Here is a 16,216-nt window from a genome sequence, read left to right as displayed (position 1 = left end):
CAGCAGAGACCCAGCATGATATCCTCTATCTGCACATAGCGATGGCACAATGGTTAACACTGCTGCCTCATAGTGCCAGGGACCTGGGTTGGATTCCCGACTTGGGTCACTGCCTGTGTGGAGTTTGCGCGTTCTTCCCATGTCTGCATGGGTTTCCTCCAGGTGCTCCAGATTCCTCCCACAGTCTGAAAGACATGCTGGTTAGGTGCATTGACCCGAACAGTGCCGGAGTGGGGTGACTAGAGGAATTTCATTAAATTCGCAGTAACTTCATTGCAGTGTTAATGTAAGCCTCACTTGTGACTAATAAATAAACTTTAAAGAAAACCAGCCAGCAAGGTTACCAACCCAGCATGGGGGTCAGTGGTGGTCAGCGCTCACACCTGCAGAACAGGACAGTCATCCAGTGCAGGAAGAGGATGAATGATCTGCTCGGTTCTGTCAGGGTAAGTCACTCTTCTTTTCACTCTGGCTGGGGAGGATGATGACCACTCCTGTGCTGATGGTGAAGTCAGCGGTGATAAACCAAGTGAGAATCCAGCAGTGCATCGTCCATCAGACAACAATGCTGGGAGTCATGTCTCCTGTCTCCAAAGACTCCTGCCATGCACTAATCATCTCCCCTTTCTTTCACAGGCACATCTGGGTAGAAGCCCAGGGAGTCCAGCAGCCAGGTCCTTGGCTTCAGCCCTGACAGCAATGCAGAAGAGAAATCCACAGACCCTGACATTGAAAATTCATCCCTGCACTTACCCACACCCTTCACCAGCACAAAGAAACACATCTCGGTGGCACCTAGTTTTACGGCGGCCCCTGGGTCACAATCTGAAGAGCACATCCCATTTCTGGATTCACAGGGAGGGGCATCTCAGGGTTCTGGAACTCGGAGGATTGCCTGAGACCAGGAATTAGTTGAGTCCCAGTGAGATAATGAGCCTCCGGATTCGGTTGTGCCTCAGTTGCTGCAGCTCCAAAGGCAAACTCGGGAAAAGCAGGAAGGGATGTCTGCTGCACTCCTCAAATTGAAAGGTTGCATGGAGGAGTCTGCCTGCCTTATGTCCTAGGTGATTATGCCAACTCTGCAATGAGGTCAACACATTTAGGGTGATGGTCACCATGGAGACCTTGAGGCAAGACATTTGTCCTGCACTGCTGCAGGACATGTACACCATGGTGCAGGCACTTGTTGGGATCCATCAGTGTCAACACCAGAAAATGGCAGGGCTTCTTGAACTCAATCTAGCTGCCCTTCTATCCCAAGGAGGAGGCCAGGGGCCCTTGGGCACTCACAGGGTGAAAGAACAGCTGATTCACAGCATAGGTTCATCCATCCCGGTGACACCGGGAATGTCCCACCCACCCACCAGAATCCCCTCTTCCTGTGATTGCTTCCACTCCAGGTCCACAGGCCGAGCAGGGTGGCAGTGCCACACAGCCAGCATCCAAAAGCAGGCTGGGGGGGGGTGGGGGGGAGGGGTGCTGCCCAGGTATTGGCCCTCAAGAGGACACAGATGTTAAGCACTTGCATGTAACGTTCACCTGTGTAAATAACCTCTCGCTAATTGCACCTTTTCCATGGTTCCCTGTTGTGATGAGCAGTGCTCCTATAGTCCCAGCTTGAAAACTGAATTCCTACACAAGAAAAAGGCAAAGTGCTCAGTCCAAGGTTTCAGCCATGTTCTTGACACAAGATTTCCAGCACATTGGTGGCATCTCTTTGCAGTGACTCATATATATTTAGATATATGTAAATATATATATATAAAAAATATATAAACAATACGGAGCACTGTGGGATACCACTTCCCACCAGATTGCTGAATGCTTTGTAACTTCCAACCTCTGTTTCTGTTTTGTAGCCATCTTCCAATCCATTCTGTTACATAACATAGAGAATGGTGAGGAAACCTTTCCCCTCTAAACGTACAAATTTCCAGATTTCTTTAATGAATGCAGAAACATCGAAGCAATTATTTTCCTCCCTTGATGTGTCCAATTGCGTTAGAAATATTCATGTGAAACACGTGAAACAGCTATATATTTTTCTTTTACCCTTAAGCTGGAGGGGCACAATATTATACTTTCATTTTTATTTTTTACCTGAAATCTTTGTGGTAATGCGGGTGGTCACTGGCAGCCCAAATCCTTTAACTGTGCTTGCTCTTATTGTGAATGAATATGTGGTTCCAGGATAAAGCCCAACAAACAAGTGGTGTGTCTCATTTCGTTGTTTGAAGACCCGCCCTCTTTGGCTGGACAGTTCCACATTGGGGTCAAAGGAACCAGCAGCCTTGTAGGTTATCTGAAAGGAAATAAGAGCTGCTTTTATAAACTTGCAGGTTGCACAAAGACAATTTCTGTATTTTGGGCCACTTGTGACTTGGAGGGACCTGAAAGACTGGCACCAGATCGGCTATTTCCATCTGGCCCACCACGCACACAAAGAAACTCAATTGCGAGTGAATGAGCCCATTACAGTTGCCATTCAAATTCAGCTGAAGTGACATCCAGACACTGAAAGACAGGGCCTATGATTTATTTAACAGTGAATTATTTTTCTGTGAGCTTCTCTCTGAATCTAATCACTGACTGCAATTTCAATTGAGCTGTCAGGTTATTATAGCTCGCATTTCCTCCTCATAACTTGCTTCCTTTCACATGGTTAAGGAACATAAACACATTAATTTGCGAAAACAGAGCACCTTCTTGCATTCTTCTTGACATGTCACTGCATTCTAATTTCGACTGGCTAAAAAAAAACATTCCGACGTAGCGTTTCGCCCCACATCGCCAGACAAGAATCTCAATGATAATTTCATCAGATGTTACAATGTAATCACTTTTAAAGGCAAATGGGCAGCATTTTATCTCTAAATCAAACACGGTGTAATAAGATTACATTTTTGAGAGGGTTGCATCGCCAATAAAAATAAGAGGTCGGCACGCTCCAAGAGTAAATGGATATTTTATGGTAATGACGTATAGAAACTCTGAAAGCTCTGCAAAACATATGACGATAAGATTAAATGTAAAGATTACTTTCAACTTGAGATGCGCAGAAATCCGAGGGCTGCCGCTAATAACAGGATGGATAGTGTGTATTTACTATATACATTTATTGCTTCTCTTATCCTTGATTTCCAAGCCTCAAGAAGCTAAATATTTATTTCCTTCTGACAGGATATCACTGCATGATTTCTGATATGGTACTCCGCAAAAGTGAACATTACATTGAGATGTAATATCCTAGAGAGTGCACTGAAAACCGCAACACAGCAAACAAATGCTTTCATTTGTCCATCAATATTTATGAAATAAGAAACATGAAGCATAAAAGTATAATAATGAAAGTGTAAATTATAACGTGACAAATTTCTATATGTCTACCGTCTGCAAGTATTCCTTTGAAAAAATACACTGCTGGTGTATCAGTTGCCGGGAGTAAATGTCACACTCACTCATGTTGATTCCTGAAGCAAAATGTCATGGTGCATATAAATTATAGGATATTTTACAAGGAATATATGTATGAAATAATTCCGTGCAACAAATGGTATTAGGTTCTCTGAAGACAAAGCCGGATTCAATATTTTATACCTTTCTATTTCTCGCATTGCTTTCATCCAAATATGTTTTCATTTTTCACGGAAGATAAATTATTCAGGATAATCTCAGGACCAGCTAAGAAACAAAGAATGTTCTCTGCCTTGTTTGGGATGCGTGTTCTCGGTGTTGAGAGGCCAGGTTCTGCATTGTGTTTTCCAATCTGGCTGTAAGGGTACGATGGTGAAGGTGAGTTTTGCTACTTTCAGTCCCATAGACAGGGTCCAAAACTACTCACCAATTCACATCTTTTCACACTCACTTGGCAATCACATTCAAAGAGACCATAGGCATGGAATCTCGAAAATGCCACAGGAGTTTCAATCAGGGATCTGTTTGAAGTCGGGTCTCAGATCAATGGTTGGTGTCAACAAAAGGGAGCTTTGAAAGGTTCTCAGCTTGGGTCACTATCAGTGTGGAGTCTGCATGTTCCCCCCTCACCTGTGTCGGTTTCCTCCAGGTGCTCCAGTTTCCTTCCACAGTCTGAAAGATGTGCTGGTTAGGTGCATTGGCCATACTAAATTCTCCCTCAGTGTATGTGAACAGGTGCCGGAGTGTGCCGACTAGGGGATTTTCACAGTAAATTGCAGTGTTAATGTAAGTCTACTTGTGACACTAATAAATAAACTTTAACTTTGCTTTGCAATTAACCATACTATTCCTGACTTGGGAGGGTTTTGGTACGGACGTGGGTAACTGAAATGGATTAATTGTGTCTTTCTCATGACTATTTCTATTCACCATCATGAGTACAAGAGTAATGGTGGAACACATGGAAATATTCTTTATTGAAGTTAGTTTAAGTAAAGTCACTTTAAATAGGCTTTAACATCTTAAGTTTAAGTTTATTCATTAGCGTCACAGGTAGGCTTACATTAACACTGCAATAAAGTTACTGTAAAAATCCCTTTACTCACAGTGGCACAGTGGTTAGCACTGCTGCCTCACAGTGCCAGGGATTTGTATTCAATTCCTGGTTTGGGTCACTGTCTGCGTGGAGTGTGCATGTTCTCCCCATGTCTGCATGGATTTCCTCCGGGTGATCCGGTTCCCTTCCACAGTCTGAAAGACATGCAGGTTGGGTGCATTGGCCATGCTAAATTCTCCCTCAATATACCCGAATAGGCGCTGGAGTGTGGTGACTAGGGGATTTTCACAGTAACTTCACTGCAGTGTTAATGTAAGCCTACTTGTGACTCAAATCAATAAATAAACTTTAGGTCAATGGTTGGCTTCGACAAATGGGAGCTTTGCTTTGCAATTAACTGTACTATTCCTGATTGGGAAAGTTTGATATGGAACTTAAGAACATAAGAAATAGGAGCAGGAGTAGGCCATCTAGCCCTTCGAGCCTGCCCTGCCATTCAATAAGATCATGGCTGATCTGAAGTGGATCAGTTCCACTTTCCCGCTTTCTCCCCCTAACCCTTAATTCCCTTGTCTACCAAAAACCTATCTACCCGTGACTTAAATATATTTAGCGAGGTAGCCTCCACCACTTCAACGGGCAGAGAATTCCAGAGATTCACCACCCTTTGAGTGAAGAAGTTCCTCCTCAACTCCATTCTAAACTGCAACCCCCCTCTTATCTTGAGGCTGTGCCCTTTAGTCCTGCTGTCCTTTCTGAACAGGAAGAATCTCTCTACCTCTACCCTATCCATCCCCTTCATTATCTTATACGTCTCTATAAGATCCCCCCTCATCCTTCTAAACTCCAACGAGTACAGGCCCAGTGTATTTAGTCTCTCTTCATTGTCCAACCCCCTCATCTCCGGTATCAGCCTAGTGAACCTCCTCTGCACTCCCTCCAAGGCCAAAATATCCTTGCGCAAGTGCGGCAACCAAAACTGCACACAGTACTCCAGCTGCAGCCTCACCAGTACCCTGTACAGTTGCAGCAAGACCTCCCTGCTTTTATATTCTATCCCCCTCGCTATAAAGGCCAGCATCCCATTCTTGCCTTCTTGATCACCTGCTGCACCTGCAGACTGGGTTTTTGTGACTCATGCACAAAGACCCCCAGGTCCCTCTGCACCGTAGCATGCTGCAGCTTTTCACCCTTTAAGTAGTAATCCCTCCTACTATTATTCCTGCCAAAGTGGATAACCTCACAGTTGCGAACATTATACTCCATCTGCCAGGTCCTCGCCCACTCGCTCAGCCTATCCAGATCCCGCTGCAGACTTTCCACACCCTCCATGCAATTTGCTTTACCACTCATCTTTGTGTCATCAGCAAATTTCGTCACCCTACACTCAGCCCCCTCCTCCAGATCATCCATATAAATGGTAAATAGCTGAGGCCCCAGCACCGATCCCTGCGGCACTCCACTAGTCACCAACCGCCAACCAGAATAGCACCCATTGATACCAACTCTCTGCCTCCTATTAGACAGCCAACCCTCTATCCACGCATGAAGTGGAATAATGTCTTTCTCATGACTATTCCTTTTTGCCAACGTGAGCACAAAAGACGGATGATGGAACACATGGGAATATTCTTTACTGAAGTTAGTTTAAATAAAGTCAGTCTAAATAGGCTTTAATATCTTATTCAATATTTATAAGAAACTGCAGACGTCTAAATGACCTGTACAAATCAAGACCTTAAGAGTATTGCTTTATTACTAGAGTGAATACCCTTGGTGATTGTAAATTAATATTAAGTCATCTTGTTCAACAGAATGGATCGTTTGAACACTACGGTCTGAACTTTCACTCTCCTGTCGGGAGTGTAGGCATAGGAGAATCCTCGGTTCTGTGATCCTGACTTCTGAAAACTTGCCCCAAAAGTTACTATTTTCATTCCAGAGGAGTGGAGTGTAATGGGAGTCATGCCTGCCTGCCCCAGGGGCAGTTCAGAGGCGATGCAGGGGGTGGGTGGGTGGGGGGTGTGGCATCTGCAGGGATGGTGATCAGAGAGGAGTTCCACAGGGGCGGTGACTGGGGAGGGAAGGGAACTCTGCAGGGGTGGTGATTGGGTGGGGGGTGTTGGGTTCTCTGCAGACAGGGGTGTTTGGAGAAGGAACTCTGCAGATCAGCGGGGAGGGGTGTCCAATGTCCATTGTGGGGGAGGGGGCAGTGAATGGAAAGTGGGGAGATTAGCACAGGGAGTGATTGCCGGTGAGATGGGGGGTGTTGGGGGGTGGGAAGCAGATACAAGCAATTTTCTTCTCCTCCACTTGTTACATAGGCACCTTATGTGCAACATTCAGAAACCAGGAGCGCATTGCCTCCTGCATTGTGCATCTCCCCACCATTTGCTCAACAGCCCCTGCTCCATCCACAATATGTCTTCCCTTTAAGGAGTGTGAGTTGTTGGTTTGAAATGGCGCCAGGGAGTTATGATTTTGAGTCCCCTGATGATGCGTGCAGCCAAAGAACAACGTGGTCAGTGCTTCCTTCAATCAGAAATCAGACAGCAGAGCAGACAGCACCAAGTTATTCTGCAGACTGCATTTCAATCAACAGTGCAGCTTAATCGAACATTGTCTATGTTCTGGGCTATCCAATTTAGCCCAGGAAAGTTTTATTCTATGATGTAATTTGGCGCTTCACCTTGTCTTTTGTAAATCTTATTTCTACTTTTACCAGCTTTTGGAAAATATTGAAATAATTCCTGAAAGCACTTGTGGTATGATTTTCTCCATAAACTAAAAACCAGGAGCACAACTTCCTACTTGTCTATTCTTAACACTGAAAGCAGTAAGTGTGCTCTGCAATGTAAAGCTTACCATCAAAAATGAATCCCAGCATTTCACACTGTATCAGTACTATTAGTTCCTGAGGAACTGAGTATTATACTGTTAACTCTGGATCTAAGTGTCTGGTATCATTCACACTGAGCAAGTAATGAGAAGATTTGTATGAATCACAATTAAACAATCTTACATGTATATCCAATGGGACAAAGATATATGTTTCATTGATAACCCAGATTTCATTAGTTCTGTTGTCAGATAGTGCTGTGGCCCAGTGTTTGCAATAAATGTTATTTTTTCTCATAAATTCCTCAATCTTCCCAGTGCTCCATGAGTACCTTTCGACAATTAAAAGGTATTAAACACCCAAGGGGCAAAAAAAGGATGATTGATAGCAATATGTTGCTTTACCTCATAGAGAGTAATGATTCCATTAGTTTCATTTGGTGGCTTCCACTGTAGGTATATCTTCTCCTCAAATGGACCTCCTTGAATTGATTCCAAGGGCACCAGATCTGGCACTGTTAAGCAGAAATGTAATGATAAGGGGGTAACAGAATCAGTAGAGAGATGGAAAAAACACAGCTTCAGCAAACATGAAAATGGATTCTAAGGGTCTGAAGCCCTTCGCAGTTATAATAGTTTCTAATATGTATTCATATTCATTTGTTGCCAATCCCTATGGACCTGTCCCAGGAGTCCACCCCTTAAGCTCTTTTGCATAGCTTATTGAATACCTAAATAAATGTCAGGGTATGAATCTTAACTAGACAATGTGATGAGAAGTTGTAAAATGATCTTTCAGCATTGGTACCCATCATCAGTCGTAAAATTCACAAACTGACCTGCTTTATAACTGTCAATTACAAGGGCACAACGTATCTTCCAACTCAAAGAGCTAAAACCTAGTGAAATATTTTTGTCATTAATTAATTAATATTTTATTAATTCTCTGAATTGTGTGGTTGTGAGCAGTTTCACTGACGAATGGGGAGCATAAAACTTTTCAGACAATATAACTTTGCCCGTTAAAGTCCACTATCTAACACTTGTTCTACTGAGAACTATAACTGGTGGCGCAGGGACAGGAGGCAGATTTTAACTACCAACAGATTTCTGGTAGCAAACCCATTGGTTTCAGTTTGTTTCCTGCCATGAGAGTAACAAGCTGCAGCAAATTTAACTGCTGATCACTAGCATGCTGCTGGGTCCATTTTCTATCTGGGGTGGTCAGACTGCAGGTGGGAAGCAGCTGGAGAGCCACTGGAAAATTGGAAGGCCCTTGGCCGCAAGGGCAAATGAAACATATCTAACGAACCCTCCCGATGCACTTTGTGTTGGCATTCACCTGGTTAAGAAAGCCAGCGCAACTCCCTTGTTAAGGCCAGTTAAAATCATGACTTGATTTGGCTGTCTAATAGGAGGCAGAGAGTTGGTATCAATGGGTGATATTCTGATTGGCGGTTGGTGACTAGTGGGGTGCCACAGGGATCGGTGCTGGGGCCTCAGCTATTTACCATTTATATAGATGATCTGGAGGAGGGGGCTGAGTGTAGGGTGTCGAAATTTGCTGATGACACAAAGATGAGCGGAAAAGCAAATTGTGCGGAGGGTGTGGAAAATCTGCAGCGGGATCTAGATAGGCTAAGCGAGTGGGCGAGGACCTGGCAGATGGAGTACAATGTTAGCAAGTGTGAGGTTATCCACTTTGGCAGGAATAATAGTAGGAGGGATTACTATATAAAGGGCAAAAAGCTGCAGCATGCTATGGTGCAGAGGGACCTGGGGGGTCCTTGTGCATGAGTCGCAAAAACCCAGTCTGCAGGTGCAGCAGGTGATCAAGAAGGCGAATGGGATGCTGGCCTTTATAGTGAGGGTGATAGAATATAAAAGCAGGGAGGTCTTGCTGCAACTGTACAGGGTACTGGTGAGGCCGCAGCTGGAGTACTATGTGCAGTTTTGGTTGCCGCACTTGCGCAAGGATATTTTGGCCTTGGAGGGAGTGCAGAGGAGGTTCACTAGGCTGATACCGGAGATGAGGGGGTTGGACTATGAGGAGAGATTAAATAGACTGGGCCTGTACTCGTAGGAGTTTAGAAGGATGAGGGGGGATCTTATAGAGATGTATAAGATAATGAAGGGGATGGATAGGGTAGAGGTAGAGAGATTCTTCCTGTTCAGAAAGGACAGCAGGACTCGAGGGCACAGCCTCAAGATAAGAGGGGGGGGGGGTGCAGTTTAGAATGGAGTTGAGGAGGAACTTCTTCACTCAAAGGGTGGTGAATCTCTGGAATTCTCTGCCCATTGAAGTGGTGGAGGCTACCTCGCTAAATATATTTAAGTCACGGGTAGATAGGTTTTTGGTAGGCAAGGGAATTAAGGGTTATGGGGAGAAAGCGGGAAGGTGGAACTGAGCCACTTCAGATCAGCCATGATCTTATTGAATGGCGGGGCAGGCTCGAAGGGCTAGATGGCCTACTCCTGCTCCTACTTCTTGTGTTCTTGTGTTGATGACACATCAGATGCCAATAGCATGTGTGAATTAGAACCCTAAACATCTTTCAGTTTAGTAACCAAAAGAGAAAATGCTGGAAAAATCTCAGGTCTGGCAGTATCTGTAAGGAGAGAAAAGAGTTGATGTTTTGAGTCCAGATGACTTTTGGTCAAAGCTAAAAGCCATAGAAAGTGAGAGATATTTACACTGCAGGATGAGAGAATAGAAGATGAGTCACAGCCACAGAAAACAGGGGGAAAAAAAGGCTGCAACTGGCAGTCCATCGACAGAAAAAAGGATGTGAATGGCCAAATAGCAGAGAAGCTAATATCAGAGGGTAAGCTGTGTCAGATGAAGATGTGGGGGGAGGGAGGGGGTGGAATGAGTGGGAGAGGTAAAATTTAGAAAAAGAGGGGAAGGTGGAAGCAAAGAGGGAGGAAAGGTAGGGAAAGGGGGGGATAACGTAGGGAGAAAGAGTGGGGGGTAAAGAAAACTGAAGAAAGACAATAAAGAAATAAAAGGTAGAGAACAGTAAAAACATTAAATTAAATGAAAATATAGGGAACGGGGTGGCTAATCATCTGAAGTTGTTGAATTTGATGTTGAGACTGGAAGGCTATAAAGTGCCGAGCCAAAAGATGAGATGCGCTTCCTCCAGTTTGCATTGAGCTTCACTGGAAGATTGCAGCAGCCTAAGGACAGACATGTGGGCATGGGAGCAGGATCGTACGTTGAAAATGCTGTCCCCAGTTTCAGTTTAGTAAGATCTGGACGACTTTCCGTCACACTCAGGGGGACGGAATTTTCCTGTCTAGGCTCGCTACGGGAATCGTAACGGGCGAGACAGGAATATGCAAATGTCCATTGACCTCAGGCGGGAATATCCAGGCTTGGGGTGAGCGTGGTCAGAAAATCCCACCCGGGGCATTTTAACCGACCATCCTCCCAATTTCTATTGTGTGTCTGGGTTTAAAACCCCAACTGTGTGCTTCGCTGGCATGTTTGCCACATGTTTCAACACAGCAGCAAATCCACCCCAATATATTTACAGGTAAAATCATCGCATTCCCAATGTCAGATTATGTAAGGACTGTTTGATAAGATGCTCAGTTAAATTCGAAAATATTACTGGCACACTTTCTGGGAGGAGTCTTCTGAGTATGGTATTTGCATTTAATTTATTCAAATGCTTGCTAATTAATTTGACATTACACAAACTATCGTTAAATTATTCATGACATTTATATAGTGCTGGGGAAAAAAAACTAATTAAAAGGGTGACGCCTAATAAATAAAGCAACGATAACTTGGAAATAAGGAATGACCCACTGCGTGGCAGGTAGTTGGCAAGACTTACTGACATTGGCAAAGTTATTGACAAAGAAAGAGCATTAATTTTTTCAGCAATACGACAAGACACAGCCATCTGTTATTGTGAACCTGCAAGTAATCATGCCTCACATTTAATTTACTATTCAATAATTTTCATCCTCCTCACCTTTGAGATTATGCATCCAGGTTTGGGAAGGGGTGGTGGATGGTGGAGGTGAAGATTTTCACAGGGTAAAACAGGTGGTTTAATATGTTTCTGTTTCCCTTTCTGTCAGAAAGGCAAATTGGGCAAGGTATTTAAAGGGGTGGGGTGGGAGTGCACAATCTACTGCCAGCTGTTTTCTGTCCTGTGTTAAAAGTGCAACATTCACCCCTAATTGTCTTCTTTAACACACAGTTCCTGTATTTGGGGCGGCACAGTGGTTAGCACTGCAGCCGCACAGCACCAGGGACTTGAGTTCAATTCCGACTTTGGGTGTTTAGTTTTTTTTAGTTTCAGTTTATTTATTGGTATCACAAGTAGGCTTACATTAACACTGCAGCGAAGTTACTGTGAAAATCCCCGTGCGAGTGTTTGTGTGGAGCTTGCACCTTCTCCCTGTGTCTGCGTGGGTTTCCTCTAGGCGCTTCAGTTTCCTCCCACAGTCCAAAGGTGTTCGGGTTAGCTGGATTGGCCATGCTAAATTTACCGTTAGGATCAGGGGGATTAGCAGGGCAAATATGTGGGGTTATGGGGACAGGGCCTGGATGTCGGTGAAGACTCAATGGGCCAAATGGCCTCTGTCTGTAGTGCAGAGATTCTAGTTACCTCATCGAATTTTGGAAGAGACCATAATTCTCCTCGCCACCCCCCATTCTCAATATCTGCAACTGACGGAATAGTGCACTGTTATTATGTAACAGCTTTCACAAAAATGTAATGTCTGATGATTAATAGATGAACATAAAAGCAAGTGGATTGTGATTCTGGATAGTCCAGCTGTACCGGTGCCAGCCGCTCAGAGACCACCCTGGAAGCAGGGTTGCCAGCATGGATTGTGTGGGTTCCAGGCTCTTGCAAGGGAATATTGGCAACGTCCATGCCAACAAAGGCCTGGAAAAGCTGCTCAGTGCCACTCTGATTGTGGAGAAGAAAGCTAACAAAGGCTCAAAGGTTCCCGTGCAGAAGTGTCAGTACTCAAGTCACAGGAGTGGGGTTTGAACCCACAAGCCTACTGACTGAGACATGAGTGCTGCTCCCAGAACCCTGGCTGACACCTTCAAAAATAAAATTATTGGCAAAATAATGATCTGGGTTTTGAAGGGTTTTGAATTCTGGCAATGGAACATCAGTGGGGGAGGTCACCATCTTCCGCTTTCAACATTGAGATGTAGCAAACCTTCTGAGCTATCATCTAACCATTGAAACGTTGGAACTTAATCAGCAAGGAGCAATCACTTTGAAAACAAAATATTGATAATTTTTAAACTGGGTTTCCTCCTTGGAAGGTCCAGACCACACTACATATACATGCGCTGTGGTGGTTAGCACTCTTCTCTTCATTGAGTGCACCAACCTTCCCAGGAAGCTGAGTCTCTGCTGAGGTGCAGAAGAAGGAACTCCCAGCATTATGACCTCGCTCTGTCACTGCTCCCAGTCCATCATTTGCCACATAATGGGAAGATGCAAATTCTGCCCCTCACAAGTCAATACAAAAATGCCCCAAAACTGCGGGGGCACCATGACTGTGTTGGTCCGCAACCAGAATTATGGCAGGGGATCTGAGGACACCTCAGCCGAGGAGCCATTAGCTGGGATACTCCAACATTGTCCACGGCTGGGGTCCTACAGTCCCGCTGCGGTGAATGGAGATTTGGCTGAGTGCAGTTTTGGCCTCCTTTTCCGAGGAAGGATGTTCTTGCGCTCGAGGGAGTGCAGCGAAGGTTTACCAGGCTGATTCTGGGGATGGCAGGACCGAAGAGAGATTGACTAGATTAGGATTGTTTTTGCTGGAGTTCAGACGAATGAGGGGGTGATCTCATAGAGACTTATAAAATTCTAACAGGACTGGACAGGGTAGATGCAGGGAGGATATTCCCAAGGGTGGGGGAGTCCAGAGTCAGGGGTAACAAGCTGAGGATTCAGGGCAGACCATTTAGGAGGGAGGTGAGAAGACATTTCTTCGCCCACATTGTGGTGAGTTTGGTGAACTCATTACCACACAAAGTAGTTGATGTCAAGACATTGAATGTATTCAAGAGACGGCTGGATATAGCACTTGTGGTGAATGGGATCAAAGATTATGGGGAAAAAGCAGGATTAGGCTATTGAGTTGGACAATCAGCCATGATCATAATGAATGGCGGAGCAGGCTCGAAGGGCCAAATGGCCTCCTCCTGCTCCTATCTTCTATGTTCCTATGTTTCGATGTTTCTCTGTCCTTGCTGGCAATGGTAGTCATCGGAGAATTCCGGTTGTTACCCTGTGAATGCCAGATGCTAAAATCCTCTTGAAACCCTGGAAGATTTATGCAATTCTGGGGTTGCGTAGGCCAGCCAGATTTTTGACAGCTCAAAAGCAATCTAAATATCCTGATGGTGTTCATAATGCCACATTATAATAAACAAAAAATGCCCTGCCTGCAGCAGATGTGGACTCGCCAACTTTAAGGGCGTTCAAATGGTCAGCGGATAGGCATATGGATAACATTGGAACAGTTTAGGTTAGAGGGTCATTAGATTGGTTCCACTGGCGGCGTAACATCGAGGGCCGAAGGGCCTGTACTGCACTGTAATGTTCTCTGTTCTATGTTAAAACTGAAATTAAAATCTTAAAAATCAATTTTACCCGTGGTTAACCTGTCTCACCTGGTCTCGCTCAGCTTCTCTCCTGCTTTACTCATAGTTCAATAACATACACACTCAATTTCCAGGAGCTTTTGTTTCTGTTGTCTATTTTTAAACCTCAGGTATGCTCATTCATCTCTGCTTCTCTATGCGACTGTTTCTTTTGAAAGCCAAGTCTGCATGGTTAATTATTTTGCTAATTTCGTTATTTGACTTTGTCTAATCACTGAAGCAATCAGCTGGCTCCTATGATGTTTTTATCTGAAGTCACATCCAATACCAATTCAACAAATTAAAACATCAGGCAAGTGGACACTGCAGAAATGAGATATCTTGTGGTGTTGGAAGGAGTAATAGATATACTGTCAAGTTCTGATGAAATACCAAAGGCATGCCAAACACATCGACACCGCACCTAATTTTTCTCTGTGATTATACACTGCCATGTTTATTTTTTAATGGATATAGATTCAATATGATATATAATACATCAACGCAAGACTGAAAATAAACTAATGTTTCATTTCTCAATGATTCATCATGCTGATGTAATCTCCAGCCTTGCCAAATACATTCTTTGCTCCTCTAATCAGCCAGTTATTTTAGTGATGATTTTGGGATTTGTACCAAGTGAATGCAAATAAAATAATATATTTTAGATAAAGTGGCGAAATTTATACCTTATAGATTTGGTTGTCGGCACATACTGGAATTACCCTCGTTCTAATATCATGGTGGCTCAGTTGTTGGCACTGCTGCCTCAAAGCGCCAGGAACCTGGGTTCGATTTTCTGCTTGGGCGACTGTCTGTGCGGAGTCTGCACATTCTCCCCATGTCTGCGTGGGTTTTTTCTGGGTAGTCCGGTTTCTTCCCACAGTCTGAAAGATGTGCTGGTTAGGTGCACTGGCCATGCTAAATTCTCCGTCAGTGCATTTGAACAGCCGCCGGAGTGTGGCAACTCAGGGATTTTCATAGTAACTTCATTGCAGTGTTAACGTAAGCTACTTACATTACACAAATAAATGCGGGGGGAGGGTGAAAGAGGGTGAAAGAGTTTATAAGAAGGTGGAGGAGGTTGAAAGAGGGTGAATGAGGGCCTCAGAAATACTAGTCCAGTGAAATTACTACTATGCCACCAACTTTCCTAGTTGACATTAACTACATTAGTATTATATTAGATTAGTATTATATTAGATTAATATTTAAGATAACTGCTAAATTTTCACATTGTTTTCCCTTTCAAAACTCTTTTGTCGTGTCGGTACTTGGTATGGTGAGAGACATAATCCAAATTACAAACTAAGGTTTTATGATTGGATTGTATATCACAGCATATATAACAAGGCCTCTCACCATTCTAAAAGGTAGGGCAAGCGCTCTCTACGAAAAGACAGTTGCTCAGCAACTGTAATCTTCAGATCTGCAGGCAAATATCTACTTACAAAGGTAGAAATTGCATCAGTTTCTAACTGCCGAGTGATTAATAATCAAGAAATGATTGTGTGTATGGAATCACTAACGAGTGAGTGATTTTTTTTAGCCTGAAGTCCACTATTGAGATAATTTACGATAAATGCACACGCATGTACACATACACATAATCAGTCAAAACAAACAAAAAAAACTCCAGATTATATTTACAAATAAGAAATCATGACATTTTGATTGGTTAATAGCTATTTAAATAGTGTTCTTCTTAGTTGAGACAATGATTTATACTCTCTGCTGAAATGGATGTGTAAATTAGGTTGATTAGCAGAATAGTATAGGTTACTTCAAGTGTATTAATATTTCCCCTTAAAATTAAAGTTATCTATCTTTGGCTCTTAATGTCATATCCCCTTTTAAAGCTGAATTTTATGTAGATTTGCTACGCATTCAGTTTGCTGCAGGTCTGCACTCAGATGTTAGTATGCATAGCAGGCTTTTGCTCAGCATCATTTTCAACAGACAGCTAACTATTTGTCAATAATTGTTACAGGAGATTGAAATTTCACAGAATATAGAGACAGAGCGCAATTGTAAGTATATGAGTAATGTCAGTTTAATTGTAAAACAAGATACAAGGAATCCGAACATGCATAAAGGAAAAAAGCCATTTAGCATCACAAGGCTAATCTGCCAATCATTGGAATCTAGGCTGATCCATGACCTGACACCATCTACACACCTTTGCCTAAATCCATTACTCACAGAATCCCTACAGTGCAGAAGAAGCTATCTGACCCATTGAGATTGCATTGACTCTCTGACAGAGTATC

The 16,216-nt window shown here is 43.6% G+C and overlaps 1 protein-coding gene across 5 annotated transcripts in view; it reads right to left on the bottom strand.

Annotated features, from left to right (window-relative positions):
* The window catches only part of LOC145353875 (receptor-type tyrosine-protein phosphatase T-like), a 1,296,999-nt gene that overhangs the window by 411,949 nt on the left and 868,834 nt on the right, over nucleotides 1-16,216 (bottom strand). For all 5 annotated transcript variants that reach the window (XM_080204786.1, XM_080204787.1, XM_080204789.1 and 2 more), the window contains exons 9-10: nucleotides 7,715-7,824; nucleotides 2,101-2,302 (exon numbers count right to left, since the gene is read on the bottom strand). In XM_080204786.1, the coding sequence (XP_080060912.1) occupies nucleotides 2,101-2,302; nucleotides 7,715-7,824 (312 nt within the window). The remainder of the gene's footprint in view (nucleotides 1-2,100; nucleotides 2,303-7,714; nucleotides 7,825-16,216) is intronic.

Source organism: Carcharhinus amblyrhynchos, chromosome 16 (genome assembly GCF_965287045.1).
Source record: "Carcharhinus amblyrhynchos chromosome 16, sCarAmb.v2.hapA, whole genome shotgun sequence".
In the NCBI taxonomy this organism is placed as follows: domain Eukaryota; kingdom Metazoa; phylum Chordata; class Chondrichthyes; order Carcharhiniformes; family Carcharhinidae; genus Carcharhinus; species Carcharhinus amblyrhynchos.
This window is presented reverse-complemented; position numbering and strand designations above follow the sequence as displayed.